Here is an 18,178-nt window from a genome sequence, read left to right as displayed (position 1 = left end):
CTGAGGTCCTGCATTTTAGGTCAGATTATGGTATTGCTATGCTCAGATTAATAAAGGGAGCAGGTGAAACGGAAAAAAAATCCTGGGCCTCTGCTCGGCCCGGGAGGCTCATGATGGAGAAGATGTTGTGGTGTGTGTGTGTGTGTGTGTGTGTGTGTGAGGGGAAAATGATGAGAATCACTCGAGACCTCTAGTTGCAGTTTTAAAACCTAATCCCAGCCAGCCAGAGCTGTAATCTGGCGAGCGGGGGGATTTCTCTGTCCGGCAGATTGACCATGAGGATGTTATTGAGAGGGATGAGGGGCGATTACTCTCTCTCTGTGGGCTTGGGACAGAGGGCATGGGGGGATGGGGAAATGCCTCTTTTTTTGGGGGGGGTTAATGGGCAAACGGCAGCGTTTTGTTTTGTCAGATGTTTGTGTCCTCGTTTGAAGGCTGCATTTTTTCCTCTGGATCCTTACTGTCTCTGCTTTGGAACAACTTACAGAGGTGGTGCAGTTGCACAATGTTAAAAGAAAGCTGCGAGTTATGTGTGCATTTGCTCAGGGGCCATGGAAGTGGACGTATAGGCAGTGATGTCCCCCCCGTAAGGCTCTAATCTGCATTTTAAAGTCTAGAGATTGGTGATGTGGTCGAAATCTTCTTTTTCTCTAAATGAAAACATCCATCCATCATCTACTGCTTTATCCTCCACATGAGGGTCGCAGGGGCTGCTGGACCAACAACCATCCACTGTCACACTCACGGTCAATTTAGTGTTAGAATTTGCCTAATCCCCAAAGCTGCATGTTTTTGGACTGTGGGAGGAAACTGGAAAACCCACACGCACACACATGTTCAAAGGCACGTGAGTGCTAACCCCTACACCAACCCCAATGTGGCCTAAATGAGAACATGATTTATTTAAGTAGTATTTTCTGTGAAATGGACACAAAGACAATTTTAGCTAAGGAATGTCTATTTGTAGTTAATGGGACACATTACACTTGCAATCAGAGTTCACAGTTTCCCAGTTTTTAACTAATTCCAAGTCATCACAATTCAAAATGGCTGCTCCTTCTCCTTCAAAAACAAGTGAAAGCTTTAGTTTAATTGTTTTTTTTTTGTCTAAAATGATAAGTCGTACATACAATAATACTATACGATGTTGTACATGTTACTGCAGTGTTTTAATGTATAAAATACCACATTTTGTGTGTATCTAAAAGACTAGATGAGCGTGCTAGTTAGCGCACTTAGCTACACCGCTACCATTAACCAGTGGATGACCTGATTATCCACCGTCTAGAGAACTAAAACTACTTAAACAGTGTTTTATAAAAGACGGCGTTTACTACACTCTTTGTGCTCGGTTGAAGGCTCTTCAAAGTTTTGATTTTGCACTTTTAAACACATTTTGGTCCATAACTAAGGGGAGTTTTTTGTGTCCAGTCCTTCGTCTCACCTTCAGGCCTGCGAGCTAAGACGTTCCTGTTTCCAGACGAGAAAGAAAACCAGACCCGCTGTCTGTTGCAGGCGGTAAAAACGGACCGATTAGCATTTTTGCTGATGCTGCAAAAGAAAATATCTGACAGGGAGCGAAGATGAGTCGAGTGTTTTACCTGAGGGCATTTTTTACTTGACACGTAAGATCAAACCATGACCTTTCAGACTTTGCAATCTGCCGCCTCACTGCTGTTGTGTCATCTCTTAATATTCAGGCATGTACAGTATACGCAGTAGTCTTTTTTTATTATTCTTTATTCCTGAGTATTCTTGAAGTCTCTTTCAAATGACGTGAATGAGGAGCGCAGCATCATTGGAAGTTTTCTGTAGTGAACGGTGACATGAAGACTGAGTGGAAATTGATTTTTCCATCAGCCCGATTCACATCTAGTAAGCTGCGAGATCCCAGCGAAACCACACGTTACCATAGTAACAATAAAAAATTGTGATAAATTAGTACGGCACCTTTCACAGAAACAAAATTCTACCAAGCGCCTCACAGCAATAAAAACATGCAAACAGTAAAAATTAAATACAGGCCAATGAAAGTAGAAAAAACAATTCATACTCATCTGAACACATTCCAACATAGTCCAATAAATAAATAATAAAATAAATAAATAAAAATCATTAAAATAAATAAAATCATTGTACTATGTTATATTTTCACCATATACTGCATTCCTATATAGTAAATTTTGATGATATTACATTAGTATACATTTTAAAATTAAGTGTCATCACATTTTTTAAACAATTTGTCATGTGCTGTAGATTTTGTGTAACTAAAATGCATTTATTTTCCTCCGTTGATCTGTACTCGTGGTGCTGTAATATAAGTACAAAACAGAATGGAATGAAAACTCTCAAGTGAAGTACAAATACCTCAAAACTAAACTTTTAAGAGAACCTTTTATTGTCCCCAGTGGTTCCAGGTGTTATTTATATTTGGTCACCGTCGTAAAAAAACAGCAGCCAGTGAACATGCAGGTGCTTCATCTCGGAGACAGTGTTGTGACATAATGAGCGTGTGTCTCTACCACGTTTTTGCAACAGGGGTATTTTTCACACGGCTCATTACGGCACAACACTGGCACCTGAAGACGGTGACTCCACTTTGGACAAAACAGAGGAGAAGAGCGGTGTGTGGGTGTGTTGTGTACGCTCACTGTAACTTTCAATTTCAACATTATTCCAAAGTAAAGCAAAAAGACGTCCAAAATAAATGTAGAGAGAGGAATTTTTCACTGTCACGACTACAGCGTGCAATCGCCTTTAACACCCACACTTTATTACAGCAGTGTGTGACTAATAAAGGTCTTTTAATAAAGTAACAATTAAGTAGTCCCCGAGCATCGTAACGGCTGCACGAAAACGAGCGCTCCCACAGACCCGAGCACTTCCGTGTTTGAGTCCGCTTCTGTCGTTTCTGTCGGCCGAGAGGGGCAAACACAAATGTTTTGGGACTTGCTAGCGTTTTAGGACTTTGCTGGCGTTTTGGGGCTTGCTGGCGTTTTGGGGCTTGCTGGTGTTTTGGGACTTGCTGGTGTTTTAGGACTTGCTGGCATTTTGGGACTTGCTGGTGTTTTAGGACTTGCTGGTGTTTTAGGACTTGCTGGCATTTTGGGACTTGCTGGGTTTTTGGGACTTGCTGGTGTTTTAGGACTTGCTGGCATTTTGGGACTTGCTGGTGTTTTAGGACTTGCTGGTGTTTTAGGACTTGCTGGTGGTATGCATTTGTGAATATGCAGCTTGTTTCTCCTCCTGCATGTGTTTTGGGTCGTTGCGGTGCGTTTGCCCCTGTCGGCCACCGTAAGATGCAGACTATTACATTAATGCTAAATATACCAAGTTGTTCCAACACAAACTTTCTTTCCTTTTTTTTGCAGGTTTTCTAAACTTAAAAAAATGGGGGGGGGCCAAAGTATTTGACCAAAACTGTAATTGCCTATGTGACGCTGCAGGGATTTGGACTTAACTGAGCCCGTGGACTCAGACACCTGCCTGACAAAACACTCTGTGTAACACCGGTAACTATGCAGCCATCGCTATAGCAACAGGCTCCTTCGACAAAAGGTCGAGCACCTGCGGAGCGACGGCTGCGGCAGGATTTAGTAAATACACACACACACAGTTGGAGACGTTTCAAAATGAGAAACACTCGCAGTTTTTCAGAGTGAGATTTAACTGTGACTCGCAGAGTGAGAGGAAAATAGAATTTGTGTATCAAGAGTATTTGGTGACGCATTAAAGGATCAAGTGGAGGCTGTGCTCGGGAATTCAGCAGTCAGCATCACAGTGTACCTCACGTCCACGATACCAATAACATCACGATGCAATGATTCCGTGATAATCAATCTACTGCAAGACAGTCGCATAGCGATACATCACGATATCCGTCAACGTGAAAGGTTTCAGGTTTCTCTAATGAGCATGGATGAATGCATCTCTTAGCGTAGCGTTCGTCACCGTTATCCCGCCGTAAACTCCCTCTTCTTCAGCCCAGGTAACTTCCGCCCAAGTTTCGTTATTAGCTGTTAAAACATTAACTAAAAGACAGTGTTAATATTTTTTATCTATATCAGAGATTTGAATTGTTAACGTTGCCTTTGTCCAGGTTTCCCCTTGGAAAATTATCGGCCTTGTATAAAAAAAATCACCTTTGGTCGACTTCTAGTATTAAACCACATTGATTTTGATTTTTCAGGTTGTGTGCGGTCATGCGTGTTTTCATACCTGACGTTTCACTGGACCGTGTGTGAATGCATAAGGTCATGAGTTTGCATTCATGTGCAGTCTAATGGCATGTGTCATATGTGTGTGTGTGTGTGTGTGTGTGTGTGTCAGTATGTGCGAGTTTATATCATTAAAAATGTAGGAGGTGAAAGTAGGTCATCGGTTCACCAGGAGCCACACACACACACACACAGACACAGACACTTCCCTCCTACTCTTGCCTCCTCTTTGTCTCAGTCCTCTCCTCTTCTGCATCCTTCTTTCCCACCCTATGTCTCCTTCCCTGTCTTCTTATCTCCTATTACCTATGCGATCCTGGACGGGACGACGACGTAGGTTGTTTTAAGGTAGTTTTGCTGCGTTCCATTTGGAGTAGGAACTCGGGGGTGAACCTTTTAATAGTACTGTTATATTTTTTAATCTGTGGACCATGTAGCTACGCTGTTTGTGATATTTATGATTTTTCTTTTGGAGCCACTTTGGAGACAATTTTTCAGACTTCTCTGATGTCACTCCCTCCTCCGAGTTTTTGTCTTTTTCTTTGTCGTATCCTGGAGTAAAAACCTGAATCTCATCCTTGATTAGTTAAACTGTTTAGGTGACTGACTAGGTTTGTAACAACCAGTGCTCGTCAGTAACCACCAGTGTCTGTCAGTAACCAGTTTGAATCATGAAAACCTGATAGCTGATTAATTTACTCGTGGCTAAAAAAAAACCATCAGAAATATCAACAAACTGAACTCAACCCTTTAACAGTAAACTAGGACACTTTGCATCCGTGCAGCAGAGAGCTCTGTCCTCGTTATCATCATCCGTTTGTTTGAGGATAAAACACTAATGAGACTCAGCAGATAATGCATAGAGATATAGGTCATGAAATCACCTCAGGTCCACGTTGACTGAATTTCCAGGAAACTCCAAACGTGTTACGACTGTGATTTCACATCGGTGAGTATAATGTGAGGGCTTTTCCTGTGTGCAGCTGGAAACCTATGAAGTCGGCTGTTTTTCACACATTTTTATTCTGTAGTTATATATATCTATATATATCAAGAGACACAAACATTAGCCCAGAGAACAGAAACTTCTGCCAAAATGTCATCATTTTTTCCCTCACTCAGGCTTCAACTTGAATGTTTTGTCTTTAAGGTTATAAGTCATAATTGCAACTCATTTGCTAATTATATGCAGAAATCATACACATTCTTCTAGTTTCTGAAATACTGGCACCAACGACCCTCACTGTGATGCTCAGTTTGACCTTCAGCAGCCTGAAGGTCCTGCTGTGAGCAGAGCAGGGTTTTACCTAATAAAGTGGCAGGTGAGTGAATGCGTTTTAATTTGATTTGTTATAGTCCTGCTATATTATATCATTTTTGAGCGTTTGTATATAAAATAACTGTGAGGTGTTGGGAAAAACTTAAAAAATGGATCTTGAGTGTGCTTGAATTTGAGTCGAGGAAAGCCCTGCTGACTGTGTTCTTCTTCTTTCACATGCCATAAGAAAGAAACGAGACAAAACACTCAGAGAATTTCATGAGCTGGATCCAAAAAATCGGCTTATTTTCATTAAAAAAAAACTCCTTCCCTCACTTTTCTGAGCGTCGCTGCTCACAATCAGACAAACAAAAACATTATTACCGTCCTGTGTGCTGCTGGAGGTAATAATGGAATTATTATTGGCACAAATCACATGAATATTGCTGTTTTTGTTGTGACCGTTGTGCTCGGGAGGGATTGAAAATGATTTTCTTAGGCTGGTTCGTACAAAAGCAAAACGACCGACTCTGGTGATGCTCAGGTAATTATGTGAGCAGGTGTAAAAATTACACGGTTTCCTGTCATTAAACGCCACATTTCCGTGACTCCTTCTGAGACGAGATTGACAGGATGTCGAATCTTTTTCGTTTGACATTGAAAACTCTTTGGAGTTTTGAACACTTTCACTTTCCTCCTAAATATTTTATCAACTAAATTATTGATCCTTCATGGGGGGGGGATCAGCTATAAGCCCTGGTTCACCTTAACCTCTGCAGCAGAAGAGGTTATATTTTCATCTCTGTCTGTCTGACTGACTGTCTGTCTGTCTGTCTGTCTCGTGAAACAACCCGTGAAATATTGAGCTACAATGTTTAGTCATTTATTAAATGAATTGTCCGCTATTTTGATCATTTATTAACGATTTCGACACATTTTCAGATTTCAGATGTCGTAGTTTTCGAGATTTCAGAAACACAGATCAACGTTTGTTAACATTTACGATTATTAATGCACAAACATGATAGTTAGTTGCAGCCCTAATTTATTGGCATCTCTTGAAAATCACATTCAGACAGGGTCAGTTAGTGGTGAGTGTGTGTGTGTGTGTGTGTATTTGTATTTTTATCTTTGTGAGGTCCAAAAAAACATGCAAATCTATCCTTGTGGGGACATTTTTGTTTTAGGGCTTACACACTTAGTTGTGATAGTTACAGTTAAGATAAGGGACTATAGAGAGTGCATAATGTCCTCACTAAGTGCTAACAATAAGTTTGTGTGTGTGGAAGTGCTTTGCACATTTCACTAAACAATTCTTTTTTCCAACCAACACGTTTTGAACCTGTCGCTTACATGTGCGCACACACACACACACACACACTGTTTTTTTCTCTGTGTGTGTGTGTGTAAGAATGCCCACAAGACCCCCACCACCATCATTACCCCTGAGGCCCTCAGTCATTCATCACCCTGTGTATCCCCCCCTCCCTTTCACCCAGACACCCCTGATACCTCCCCCTCTTCCTCCTCCTCCCCCCTTTTGTTTGCTTCTCTGTGTCACAGCATTAAACAAAGCTGGTTGTTTTGACACCGTCAAACACCGCACTTTTAAAAAAAAAAAATAAAGTTAATCTGAAACTGCTTCACACACACACACAGAGGCACGACTGTAGTTAATCTCACACAAAATAAAATGTTTTCCCCCTCAGTTTAAAAAGAAAGAGAAGTGACCACTTTCAGATGAATAGCAAATGACAGAGAAAAGAAAGAAAGGGAGGGAGGTGAGGAGGAGGAGTGGCAAAGTATTTTTTGGGGAAAAAAGACGAGATAACAGAAAAAGGTCAGGAAATGTCTTGTGAGACGAAGGATAAAAAGAGAGAGAGAGGAGGTGGAAGCAGCAGGTGGAGGGAGGATGAAGATGCAGAGCAGAGGACAAGAGAGTCTCTGCAGGTAAAAGTTAAATGTCTTAACAGATGGAGACAAAAAACACACGCAGGAAGAACAGGAAGGAAAAGGTGCAGGAGGAAGGGAAAAAAGGAAGAGTTGATGAAGACAAAGGTTAAAATCTTATCGGAGAAGGAAGGATGAAGAGGAGAGAGAAGAGCAGCAGTTCTAGTTCAGAAGATGAACATAATTGGGTCGTGAACAAATGAACTTAAATTGGGGAAGACAAGAACAGACGGAAGGGAGGGAACGAGAATATGAGTGATGGAGTATAGAAGAGTTGAATATCTTTCAATGAGGAAGAGGAGGTGAGATGTTGGGACAAGGACAGGGTGAGGGGACATGTTTGGAGGAGAGAGGGGTGATGGTGTAGGAGACAGACGAGAGGAATGTCAGGATCTATGTGAAATCATCACAGGGAAGGAAATGAGAAAGAGGAGGTGAGATGTTGGGAACGGGAAAATGGACAAAAACGACACATTTGGAAAACGAAGAGGAAGCTTCGGGGAAGTATGGAGAGAGAAGGAACTGTCAGGGAAGGGATAAATGTGCATGGAGGATGGAGGAGGAGGAGGAGGAGGAGAAAGAAAGTGAAGGATTTAATGAGGAAAAGTCAGAAAAGTGTTTTGGTCTGGAAGTATGGAAAGACCTAGAAGGATGTTGGGAAGAGGAGAATGGAAGAAAACTTTGAGAAGTATGAAGAGAGGAGGAACTGTGAGGGGAAAGAGGACACATGAAATGAGGAAAAGGAGGAGAAATGTCCAGGAAGGAGGGAGGAGTAGGAGGAGAAGGAAAGTGAACGATTGGATGAAAGGAAAAGTTTGAAAAGTTTGGAGGTAGAGGAGTGGGAGAAGGGAGTGGGGGGAGATCTGTCCTGGGAAAATGGGAGGGGATGAAGTGGATGGGGGAGGAGGAGGAGGCTGGTATCAACAATCTCTCTCACTCTCTCTCTCTCTCTCCCCCTCCTCCTCCTCCTCAGACGGTGAAGGAGAAGGCTGCAGACTGAGCGCGCTGCACTCCGCCGTGCGTCCGCGTCTCTCTCAGCCACCAAGTGCCCAAAGCACCGATCCTTCCCGAGACCGAGACCGAGCCTCCACCTCCACCTCCTGCACCACATCTCACCGCTGTCCTGCAGCGATGGAGCCGTGAAGCAGTCACTGACCAAGTGTCCAGAGGAGCGCGTGAACCCACGGATACACAGCGCGGATCAAGCGGTTATGGAGGAGCAGCTGAAGGAGGCTGGAATCTAGACGCGAACCAACAGCGGATTTTAAACCCCTCACCGCCTTCGTTACAGACACAGGGACTTTATTTATTTATATTTCTCTGAGACTCATCGCCACTGCTCCAGGATGCAGGGGAAGGAAGGATGCTGGAGGCTGAAGCTGCGGCTGCTGCAGCTGCTCTGCTGCGTCCTGGCTCTGCGCTCCGTGCACGGTAAGCAGAGAAGCACTGTGTGCAATTTTTAATCACGCAAAAAGGCATCCACGTCCTTTATTTATTTGTGCCCCCTCCCTTTGCTTTATTTAATAATGTGTTCATAATTCATGTTGTGCTGCTGCAGCATGTTCTCTCTGTGGACACATACACACACACACACACACAGAGCTTGGAGAAAAGAGGTCAGTGAGCCTTTAGATAGTAGCTTAGGAAGCACTTAACACTCAGAGTATGGTGGTTTTGCACATTATTCTCAACACCTTTCAGTTTCTGCTCAACGTAAATACAAATGCAGGTCACATTTAGTCACAAAGTCCCTTAGTGGTGAGAAAAATCACAGGAATTCACAAATTCCTTCACAGTCTTTTGTTGAATATGGAAGCAAAACGAGGCACAAATGTCACATCCCCAGTGTTCATGAAGCCAAAGAAAATGGCAAAAAAAAATTAGGTCACATTAAGGACAATTATGTCCCCATAGAGACACTGGAGAGGAGGTAACAATGGGGTCAGACTGTGAAATGCATAGTAAGACATGGTATTATGAAATATTTAGAGATGTGACGCTGCTAAAAACCTGATTTTATAGTCATCAGTAAAAAAAGAAATAGTGCAAGTGTGAACAGGGGATAATAGTAAATTTGTGCACTGTTAGAAACCCCCTTATATGATGTGATATTAGGACATAAATCAAAAAGAAATGCAAGATCAACAACTGTCAGTGTGCATAAGGAGTAAAATGATCTTAAAATTTGTAAATGCTTATAAGCCACTATGACTTCAATGCATCCGCACGCTGCAGACATGCTCTTAAAAACCCTTGTAAGACATCGTATGAGTGCATTAATGTGTGCAAGGTTTAAGCCCCTGGTATCTGCATGTTCATCAAACATATTTGCAAGAGCAACGATCGCAAATGTGTATAGAGAGTAAAATTAAACCATTTTAAAGTGTGGCGTTTGTATTTCCCAGGTTTATGACCACTGTTAGACATGATGCTAGTACATGAATTAAAATGTCAGTGTTTGTAAGGAGTGATGCTGATCTTTGCAGGCACATATTTAAAAAAAACAACAACAAAAAACCCTGTAAAACATTGTATTAGTGCATATATTCAAATATTGCATGATCAACTATTATAAGGAGTGACGTAAAACCCTTGCTTTGATGTCAATGACATCCATTTACAACATTGTCTTGTATTGTATTGTACAGAAGTATAAACGTTGTCAATAATATTTCCTTGATATTAGTCATTGTAGGTTTAGTGTCAGGACCAGAGCCCCCCGTGACCACCAGGGGGCCCCCTAGAGCATTTCATTATTCTCATCTTCTGCCCATTTTACATAATTTTTCTGAACATATTTTGTTCTTAAACCATTTTATTATCTTTTTACGTTTTAGTTCTATTTTTTTAAATTTTTGTTTACAACACTGACTGTTTAGACATTTGGTGGGAACATCGTTCGGCCCAAGACTAACAAAAAATCGCATCTGGATCATGACCTCAACTCAACAGGAAGTCGGCCATCTTTGGCGTCTATGTTGGCGTTTTGCAGGTTTCGTAAATGAATGAACTTGTCTGAGGGCGTTTATCGTAGCAACACGAAAAACGTGTCAAATTGTACTAGTTATTATTGTTTTGTTACCATTTAAGATTAAAGCCAATAAAAGGGTAAGAACATACAACTGTGCATAATTTCCCTTGGATCATCACGTCATTTACCGCTTTGTTATTGCCATTAAAAAGGACCCCAAAATCCAATTTTGCCTAGGGCCCCATGAAGCCTAGGCCCGGCCCTGGTGGGGATTAATCTGTGTTCACACGTTCAGATTTTAAACAAAGACAGAGGCCATGGTCGTAACATCGGAGCATCAGAGAGGGTTCAATACATAAATAAATAAATAAATAAAGAAACACTGTTCACTCTTCACAGCAGCACAGTGAGTGGATTTAAGACACGACAGGAATATCAGTGGAGAAATGGCAGAGATTTCAGACGGTGTCAGTGTTGGACAGCGGATCCCTGGAGGCGCACTGGCACCACCGCCACACAAAGGCGAGGATTAGAGCTGACGGACCTGATGAATATTCATGAAGAGACATTCTGATACACAGAGAGAGAGAGAGAGAGGGAAAAACAGTCGAGTAAACATTAAAAAAAAGAAGAAGACACGTCTCTTTCTCTGTGTCTTCCTGTGTCTCTTTGTCTTCGGATTCATTGTGCATGGCAGACTGCATTACTGTCAGATTAATAATGCAGCGGCCTGCGCTATAGATGAAATCAGTCTGGCGTCGTAATCCAATATAATCTGGACGATTCCTCTCTTTCCACTGGAAAAGGAAAAAAAAACCAAAGAAACGACATGATCAAAACTCACGTCAGTGGAACAGCCGGGAGAAATGTGCCCTGTTTTTGTTTTGTTTTTAATCATTTAATCAAACAGTCGTCAGCATTTGCTCCAGTTTCCCCTGAAATGTAATGGAACTTTATTTTTTTGTTTAATTCTCTCTTATGCTAAATGCTTAAAACTATCTTGTAATGTGCCTTAAAACGAGGAAAGAGTTGAAGGAAGTTAGTAAGAATTTGTCTTCCTTGACTTAATTAAGCTGACTGACTGAATTTAAATATAGAGAATTTCATATATTTACACTAACACCAATCTGTGATCGTGAAATTTTCTTACAGCAAACTGTAATATGTTACTTTTTGAGATAAATTTTCTAGCGCGGAAAAACTGCCAAGATTATTATGTGTCTTTTTAGGCAAAAAACAAGAAACATTTCCTACAAATGAGGCTTATTTTCCCCACTCTTCACTCATACCTTGTAGGAATGTGTGATTTTATGCTGCGTTCCATTTCTATCGGACGTCAAAGGTCAGAAACTCGGAGTGACGTCACCTCCAAAGTTGAACGCGTTCCAGTTAAGAAAAAAAACCCTGATTAGAAACTGATTTCAGACTAGCCGTTGTTAGCATAGCTACATGTTTTGTTTTTGTTCGCACAAAGATCGTAGTAACATGTGCGACTGATTCACTGTGAAGCAACTGCAGTTAACGGTGAAAGTAGTGCTGCTCTGACGTATCTGTGGAGGTTAGAGGTTGGAAATCTGACTTCTGACTAGACTTGCCGTTTCTATGATATTTAGACCCTTGGAAAATGAGATGTTTGTGGTTGAGGAGAGTTCTGGGTTCTTATCTAATGAAGTGGTCATGAGAGGAACAACCATCACTCCTCTGCAGAGAAGCACCAGCTGGTCTGTGGAATGAGAACGGCCTTTTTTCCCCCTCCACCTCCTCAGTCCTTATCTCGTCCAGTGTCATCCTTTTAAGATGTTTTCCTCATTTCATGTGGAATTTTTTTGAGTCATGACAAGGCCACGTTAATTGTGATGAGGTGGAGGTGAGATATGGGGAATAATGTTTGTAAGATTTTACGACCTGGTGTGTTTTCATTCTTTTCATTCAGGCGGAAAACAGCAGTTTTGCTAAATCATACCATGTTTTATTCAAGGCTTATTATTTGAATGACAAATTACGAGAAGTCGTGAGGAGAACGTTCATTTCTCGACTGCCTCTCAGGTCACTCCATCCAATTATCAAAGAGATGTATAGTTTACACCCAATTTCTACTGTTAAATTAACTCCCGGGTGAAGTGACGCTGCAATTCTTGCTGGTTTTATTGACTTCAGCTCCAATCAGCATCTGTAGGAACATAAAACATGGGTGAACATGCTAATTTCACGGCCCTTGGAAGTGTTTGAAAACTGCCCTAAATAGACATGGGTCAATGAAAGTGCTTGAGTTTTGTGCAAGAGAGAAGTTAAGGTTGTGTCTCCCTTACGACGCCGTTGACGTGAGATTTGATGCAGAACAATGAGCGAGTAAAGTTAAGCAAGGAGAGATCAGAAATGAAGATCTCTGTCTCACCAAAGACAAATGACAAAGACTGACTTTGACCAATCACACGTACAGGTGCACAGCGTGCTGCAAATCAATAAAAGTGGACGCCATATGACGTCTTACAAGTTGCCCTCCCGTCTTAAGCTGTGTCAGCGCATTTGGTCCTTGAATTTGAGGGAAATGGTCCTGGAATGTCCTTGAAATTCCTTGAATTTGATGTCAACCAAGGTGTGGGATACATGGTTTGCTCTATTTTTCATGATACGCCATTCCCATGCCCCATTTTTAGGCACAACGCTATGGTGCTTATTCTTCTTTTTGCTGCTAGCATAGCTGTTAGCATAGTCGTTAGCATAAAGTCATTTGAATCAGTAGCGGCTGGACTGAAGAAAACTACAAGTCTGGTTAGCTTTTAGCTAGTGGTAAGCATTAGCTAAACCCTGAGCTTGTTAGCTTGAACTGAATGAATGACAATCCACACAGATAGCATAGCAGTTAGCATTATTCTTCATGGTCAAACTTGCTTTATAACAAACTGGGACAGCACTTTATTTTACGGTATTTCAGCAATCAGCTTTATAAACATTAGTGTATCTACTTGAATATTTCTATTTTTATTAGGTGACATTTGAGCTGTTACTGTGGGAAAATAGAATAGGAGTAAAGTCAGATTTGAGCTCATGTAAGTGAATTTAAAATCAGTTTTTTTTAATTATTATTATTTATGCTGCAGCGGAGGAAACTGTTGTCTGCTTAAACGCAGGTGGATTTTGACAAAATGAGGTTGGCAGATCTAGTGCAGACCCTTAAACATCCTCAGGCTAAACCATCCTCCTCCTACTCCTGACACACGCGCTGGTTGGTTTCCATGGACAACCAGCGTGTTCTTCTCAGGACACTGCATTGTCTTCTATTCATTTGTATGGACAGCAACAAAGCATTATCTCTGACCTTAACCTGACCTCAATTAAAATTTTAGACCAAAACTTAACCAGTTCCTCAGAAGAAATGCCGGTTCTGCTTCATTCGGACCAGGTTTTGGTGTCTATGCGGACTCCTGGTCCTCATGGCGGCAGTTTGCCCCACATCTGTGGATGATGCTCATACAACCAATAGACCAAAATGCTCTGAAGTGACAGCAGCCGCCGTCTCCGGCGCTGCTTTCCATCCGGTGGCCATTTTTTTTAATTCAATTCAATTCAATAAAAAATGTATTTTGTATAGCACCAAATCATAACATACATTATCTCAAGGCACTGTACATAGACAACATCAAGGAGAGCAGAGAACCCCAACAGTTCACACAATGAGCAAGCACTAGGCATCAGTGGAGAGAAAAACCTCCCTCTCTCTGACAGAACCAGGCCCAGAGGTATACTGTATAATACTGTGTGTTTAATACGGACGATATGCGACTTCCCCTCCCCCAAGTATGGTTCAGCCCAAATAGAATATTGATGGCGGGAGGAATCTCTGTTTTTCTCCTGGAGATGCACAGCATCCTCCTCCTCCTCTCTCAGCCTCCTTCCTCTTCTGGCCTGTTGACACATATCTACTCACTGACGGATTATCTTTGATCTGCCGTGGATCAATCTTCACGCCAAATCCTGCCTCCGTGGCTCTGTTAACCCAGTCCAGCTTAAGTGTTTTTTTGTTTTAATTACAGTGTTTGAAGGAAAAAAAACACACATACACATACACAAATACAATTGAACAATAGCTTTGCACTCGTTCACCCTCTTCCATCTCTCTCGCTCCTTTCCGTCTCCATGGAAACCACACACATACTCTGACACCGGCCGGCAGAACAGTGTGTTCATATCGCCGCCATAATGTGTTCACGCTTTCAATTTCATTAGGGGACAAAATGTGGGTGGGATTTTTTTGGCACGAGTGCAGTGGCTCAGTGTGTGTGTGTGTGTGTGTGTGTGTGTCCTTCATGACCAGACATAATCGACATGACACTGTGTCGTGCGTTTGATTTGCAGATGTTGCATGTTTCAAACACCAGCATCTTCCTCATCATCACACGCCAGCGACAGATGCAGCTTTAACTCGGTCAGCCGTCGCGTTTTTTGTCGCCTCACGGATCATATTTACACACTGCAGAGACACAATCTTCTTCAGTCAATATTAAAGCGTTTGTTAGACAGTCGGCATCAGTGACAGCTGACGGATTTGTCGAATCGATGCCACCGCACGGTGCTGAGCGCCGTTAGCGGAGCAATTAGCCACGTGACGTTTGTGTGATGGTGAAAAGAAGAAGACAGCCGTGGCGTCCATTTTGTCAGCCGTTGTTTCAGTGTGTTAATGACACACACACACAGTCTGGTTTCCATGACTCCAGAGGACTTACATTCATTTCTTGGAGACTTAAGCCGTGCTTCTCTTGAGTGTAGCGGTTCGGTTTGGTATAGTACGGTACAGCATGACCAGCCCCGTACCGTTCCATTCTTTGGCACCCTTCCTTTGGCCTTGGTGGCATGATACCACTGTTTCATGTCCGATACTGACATCACAAAGTTGAGTATCCACCGATACTGATATTAGCTGTTTTCAGAGAAAGCCCACAACATGACTCAGCTAAAATGCTGTTACTGATTTTTATTTACATTTTAAAAGTCTGTGCAAAGTGAATAATGTGATATAGAGGATTTTTGGACTGTTTACAATTTTCCATTTTTATCTTTCCCATTCAGTCAGTGTTCTTTTTGGCAGCCCTTTTAGATTTTGTCTTAGTCTTTTGGACTAAAATGATTATTAGTTTTAGTCAAATTTGAGTCATTTCTGTGTGATAGTTTTAGTCAACGAAAACGCTGTGGCGATGCCGGCAACCCACCCGAAGTCTGACAGACCGCGCACTAACATTTACCCACACGTCTCGTCATGTTTTAGTCATCAAAGATATCACGTTTATCTCGTCACCGTCTCGTTATCGTCATGAAAAAAAGCGTCAACAAAATAATTTTGTCATTGTCGACTAAAACAACACTGTGATTAGTAATTGGACTGATATCGATACTGAGTAACCCAAGCTTTTGTATCCTAGTGAGGACACACCATTGACTTCACGCATTCCCTAGCCCCTTACCCTAACCTTAACCATCACAACCAAGTGCCTTACCTTAAAGGGATTCTTCACAGGATTTGCATTTAGCTTTGTATTACTAGAATAGGGGTAGTATTTTTGAAAAATTGTGCTTCCCAAAAATACTACCCTTGTTCTAGTAATGCAAAGCTAAATGCAAATCGGTGGAGTATTACTTTAAACCTAAACCCAATTTTAACCTTAAAACCAAGAGTATTAGGACTCAAAAAGCTCATGAGGCTGATGAAGCTGGGCTTATATCATGTAAAAGTGTTGTAGCAGCAACAACAGGGGGGTCAGTGGTAGAGCGAGTCCTCTTTCAAACCCAAGGTCAAGGGTTTGATTCCCAGTTCTGCTAGGATTTTTATTTTGTCCGTACCCGGTGTGAATGAGCATGAAAGGTGTGTGATAGTGAAAAGCTCTGCACCTAAATGTGCTGTAATGTGTGCGTAAGAGGATGAGAGTGTGTGAATGGGTGAATGGCAAAACCGTGGTGGAAAGTGGCTTTGAGTGGCCTTCAGGTTTATAAAAAAAAACTAAAAAGACACACTGTACAAGTACAGACCATTTACCGTTGAGTCACTGAAGTGAAGTTACCGGCGTGTGCGTCATCAAGGTTGAGTGTGAATTAACGTCAGACTCCTGTGATCCATGCAGAGTCGCCGCACTCGTAAAGCAACCTATTGAGATTGAAATCTTTATTCAAAGTGAGACCTTTACGCCGATGTTTAAAAGTTTGAGTGTGGAGTGAAGATAAAATGGAGTTGTATGCACGTTTTAAGGCACATTAGCCCTGTAGGTTGTGAATATTTGTGCCTCACCGTGCAGAGAATGCATTTATACGGCAACATTTGACTGTAATGTGTCAAAATGAATATGGTCTTTTAACGTCTGAGTGCAGTATATCATCCAGTCTGACTTTGTGCCTTCAAGAAAGACCTGATATGTTTGAATCTTTATTTGTTCGGTTATTTGTTGTGAGGGAGAGAGAGAGAATGACGAGAATGACAAGAATGACGAGGTGATGTCATTTGTCATTTCGAGCTTGTGCAGCCTTTGCCGTGACATGTCGGTTGCTTCAGAACACAATTAACCAGATTAGGGAGTTGGCCAGGCTGAGAGCAACAAGATTAAGATTAAGGTATAAAGGGAAGGTGACGTTTAAAGGAGGCAGTAAAGCAACAGCACGGTTACTCGAATACAGAAAACTTTGAGTTTCTGTTGTCGTCTGTCAATCTTTGTCAGCGTCCAGATGTTTGTCTCTGCAGCGCTGACTCACGTGAAGCGTTGCATTGTGGGTGACGAAGGTCAACCCAACTAACTGACAAAAGTTTCCTCAACAGTGTCACAGCGACATGTTGCCTCCATCCCAGACGGAACAATTAGGAAACCGCATGTGTGTGTATGTGTGTGTTTGTCAGTCGTGCTGAGTCGGCGTTGTTCTCAAACTCTGGTCGCCCTTGAAGTGAAATTTGCATGTCTGTGTGTGTTAAGTGGAAAATGGAAGGAAGAGGAGTTTGTCTTTTTAAATGCGTAGGTTTGTGCTTGTCAATCTGTCTTAGTGTGGGCTGTCGTGTGTGTGTGTGTGTGTGTGTGTGTGTGTGCTAGACTGTGTGTGTCCTTTTCTGAAAAAGAGTCACCGAGTTCATGCTCGAGCACGAGCTCCCCGTCTCTCCGCCGAGACTGAGCGTGCACGCTCGCCGTTCCTCCCTCCTCTGCTGCAGACTGTCATATTTAACATTCAAGCCAATGCATCGCAAACCTCACTGAACACACACACACACACACACACACCTGTCGTGGCGACACACAGCGTTCAGCAGGAAGGTAGATAATTAGAAGAGGATGAAAAAAACGATAAAAAAAGTATGAAATGCAATAAGAAAAGTTCAATCTATCAAAATGGTAATATTTTCAGATTTTTACTTTTTATTAGTCGGCCAGAAAAGGTCAGGTTTTCCTTCTTTTATATGTGTAACTAAGTCTGGTGTTTTATGCAACTAGGTTGTCAGGACCATAACGTATATATTATATCATCTATCTACTGTATCTATCAAAAAAACTAACAAATGATTTGATATTTTAAAGACCAGTTCTTGATTCTGGCAGGTAAAATAATATTAAGCTGGAACCCCAAAAGAAATGGTTATTACACATTAGTGGTAAATGAGGCATAAAAACAAAAGGAACAAAAAAAAGAGCTAGAAATAATAAAGGTTGCTGAGCGCAGCATCAGCTCCTACACTCTTTAACATATTTAAGGCACAAGCACTGTTTATTTGTGCCAGAGGGAAGTTTAAAAGCACATAGGAGACAAAAACAA

The 18,178-nt window shown here is 41.8% G+C and overlaps 1 protein-coding gene across 11 annotated transcripts in view; it reads left to right on the top strand.

Moving 5' to 3' along the window:
- Nucleotides 1-8,385: 8,385 nt before the first annotated feature.
- The window catches only part of cspg5a (chondroitin sulfate proteoglycan 5a), a 52,795-nt gene continuing 43,002 nt past the window's right edge, over nucleotides 8,386-18,178 (top strand). For all 11 annotated transcript variants that reach the window (XM_058647315.1, XM_058647312.1, XM_058647308.1 and 8 more), the window contains exon 1: nucleotides 8,386-8,859. In XM_058647315.1, coding sequence (XP_058503298.1) covers nucleotides 8,775-8,859 — 85 coding nt within the window. In that variant the 5' untranslated portion in view covers nucleotides 8,386-8,774. The remainder of the gene's footprint in view (nucleotides 8,860-18,178) is intronic.

Source organism: Solea solea, chromosome 13 (genome assembly GCF_958295425.1).
Source record: "Solea solea chromosome 13, fSolSol10.1, whole genome shotgun sequence".
Taxonomy (NCBI): domain Eukaryota; kingdom Metazoa; phylum Chordata; class Actinopteri; order Pleuronectiformes; family Soleidae; genus Solea; species Solea solea.
This window is presented reverse-complemented; position numbering and strand designations above follow the sequence as displayed.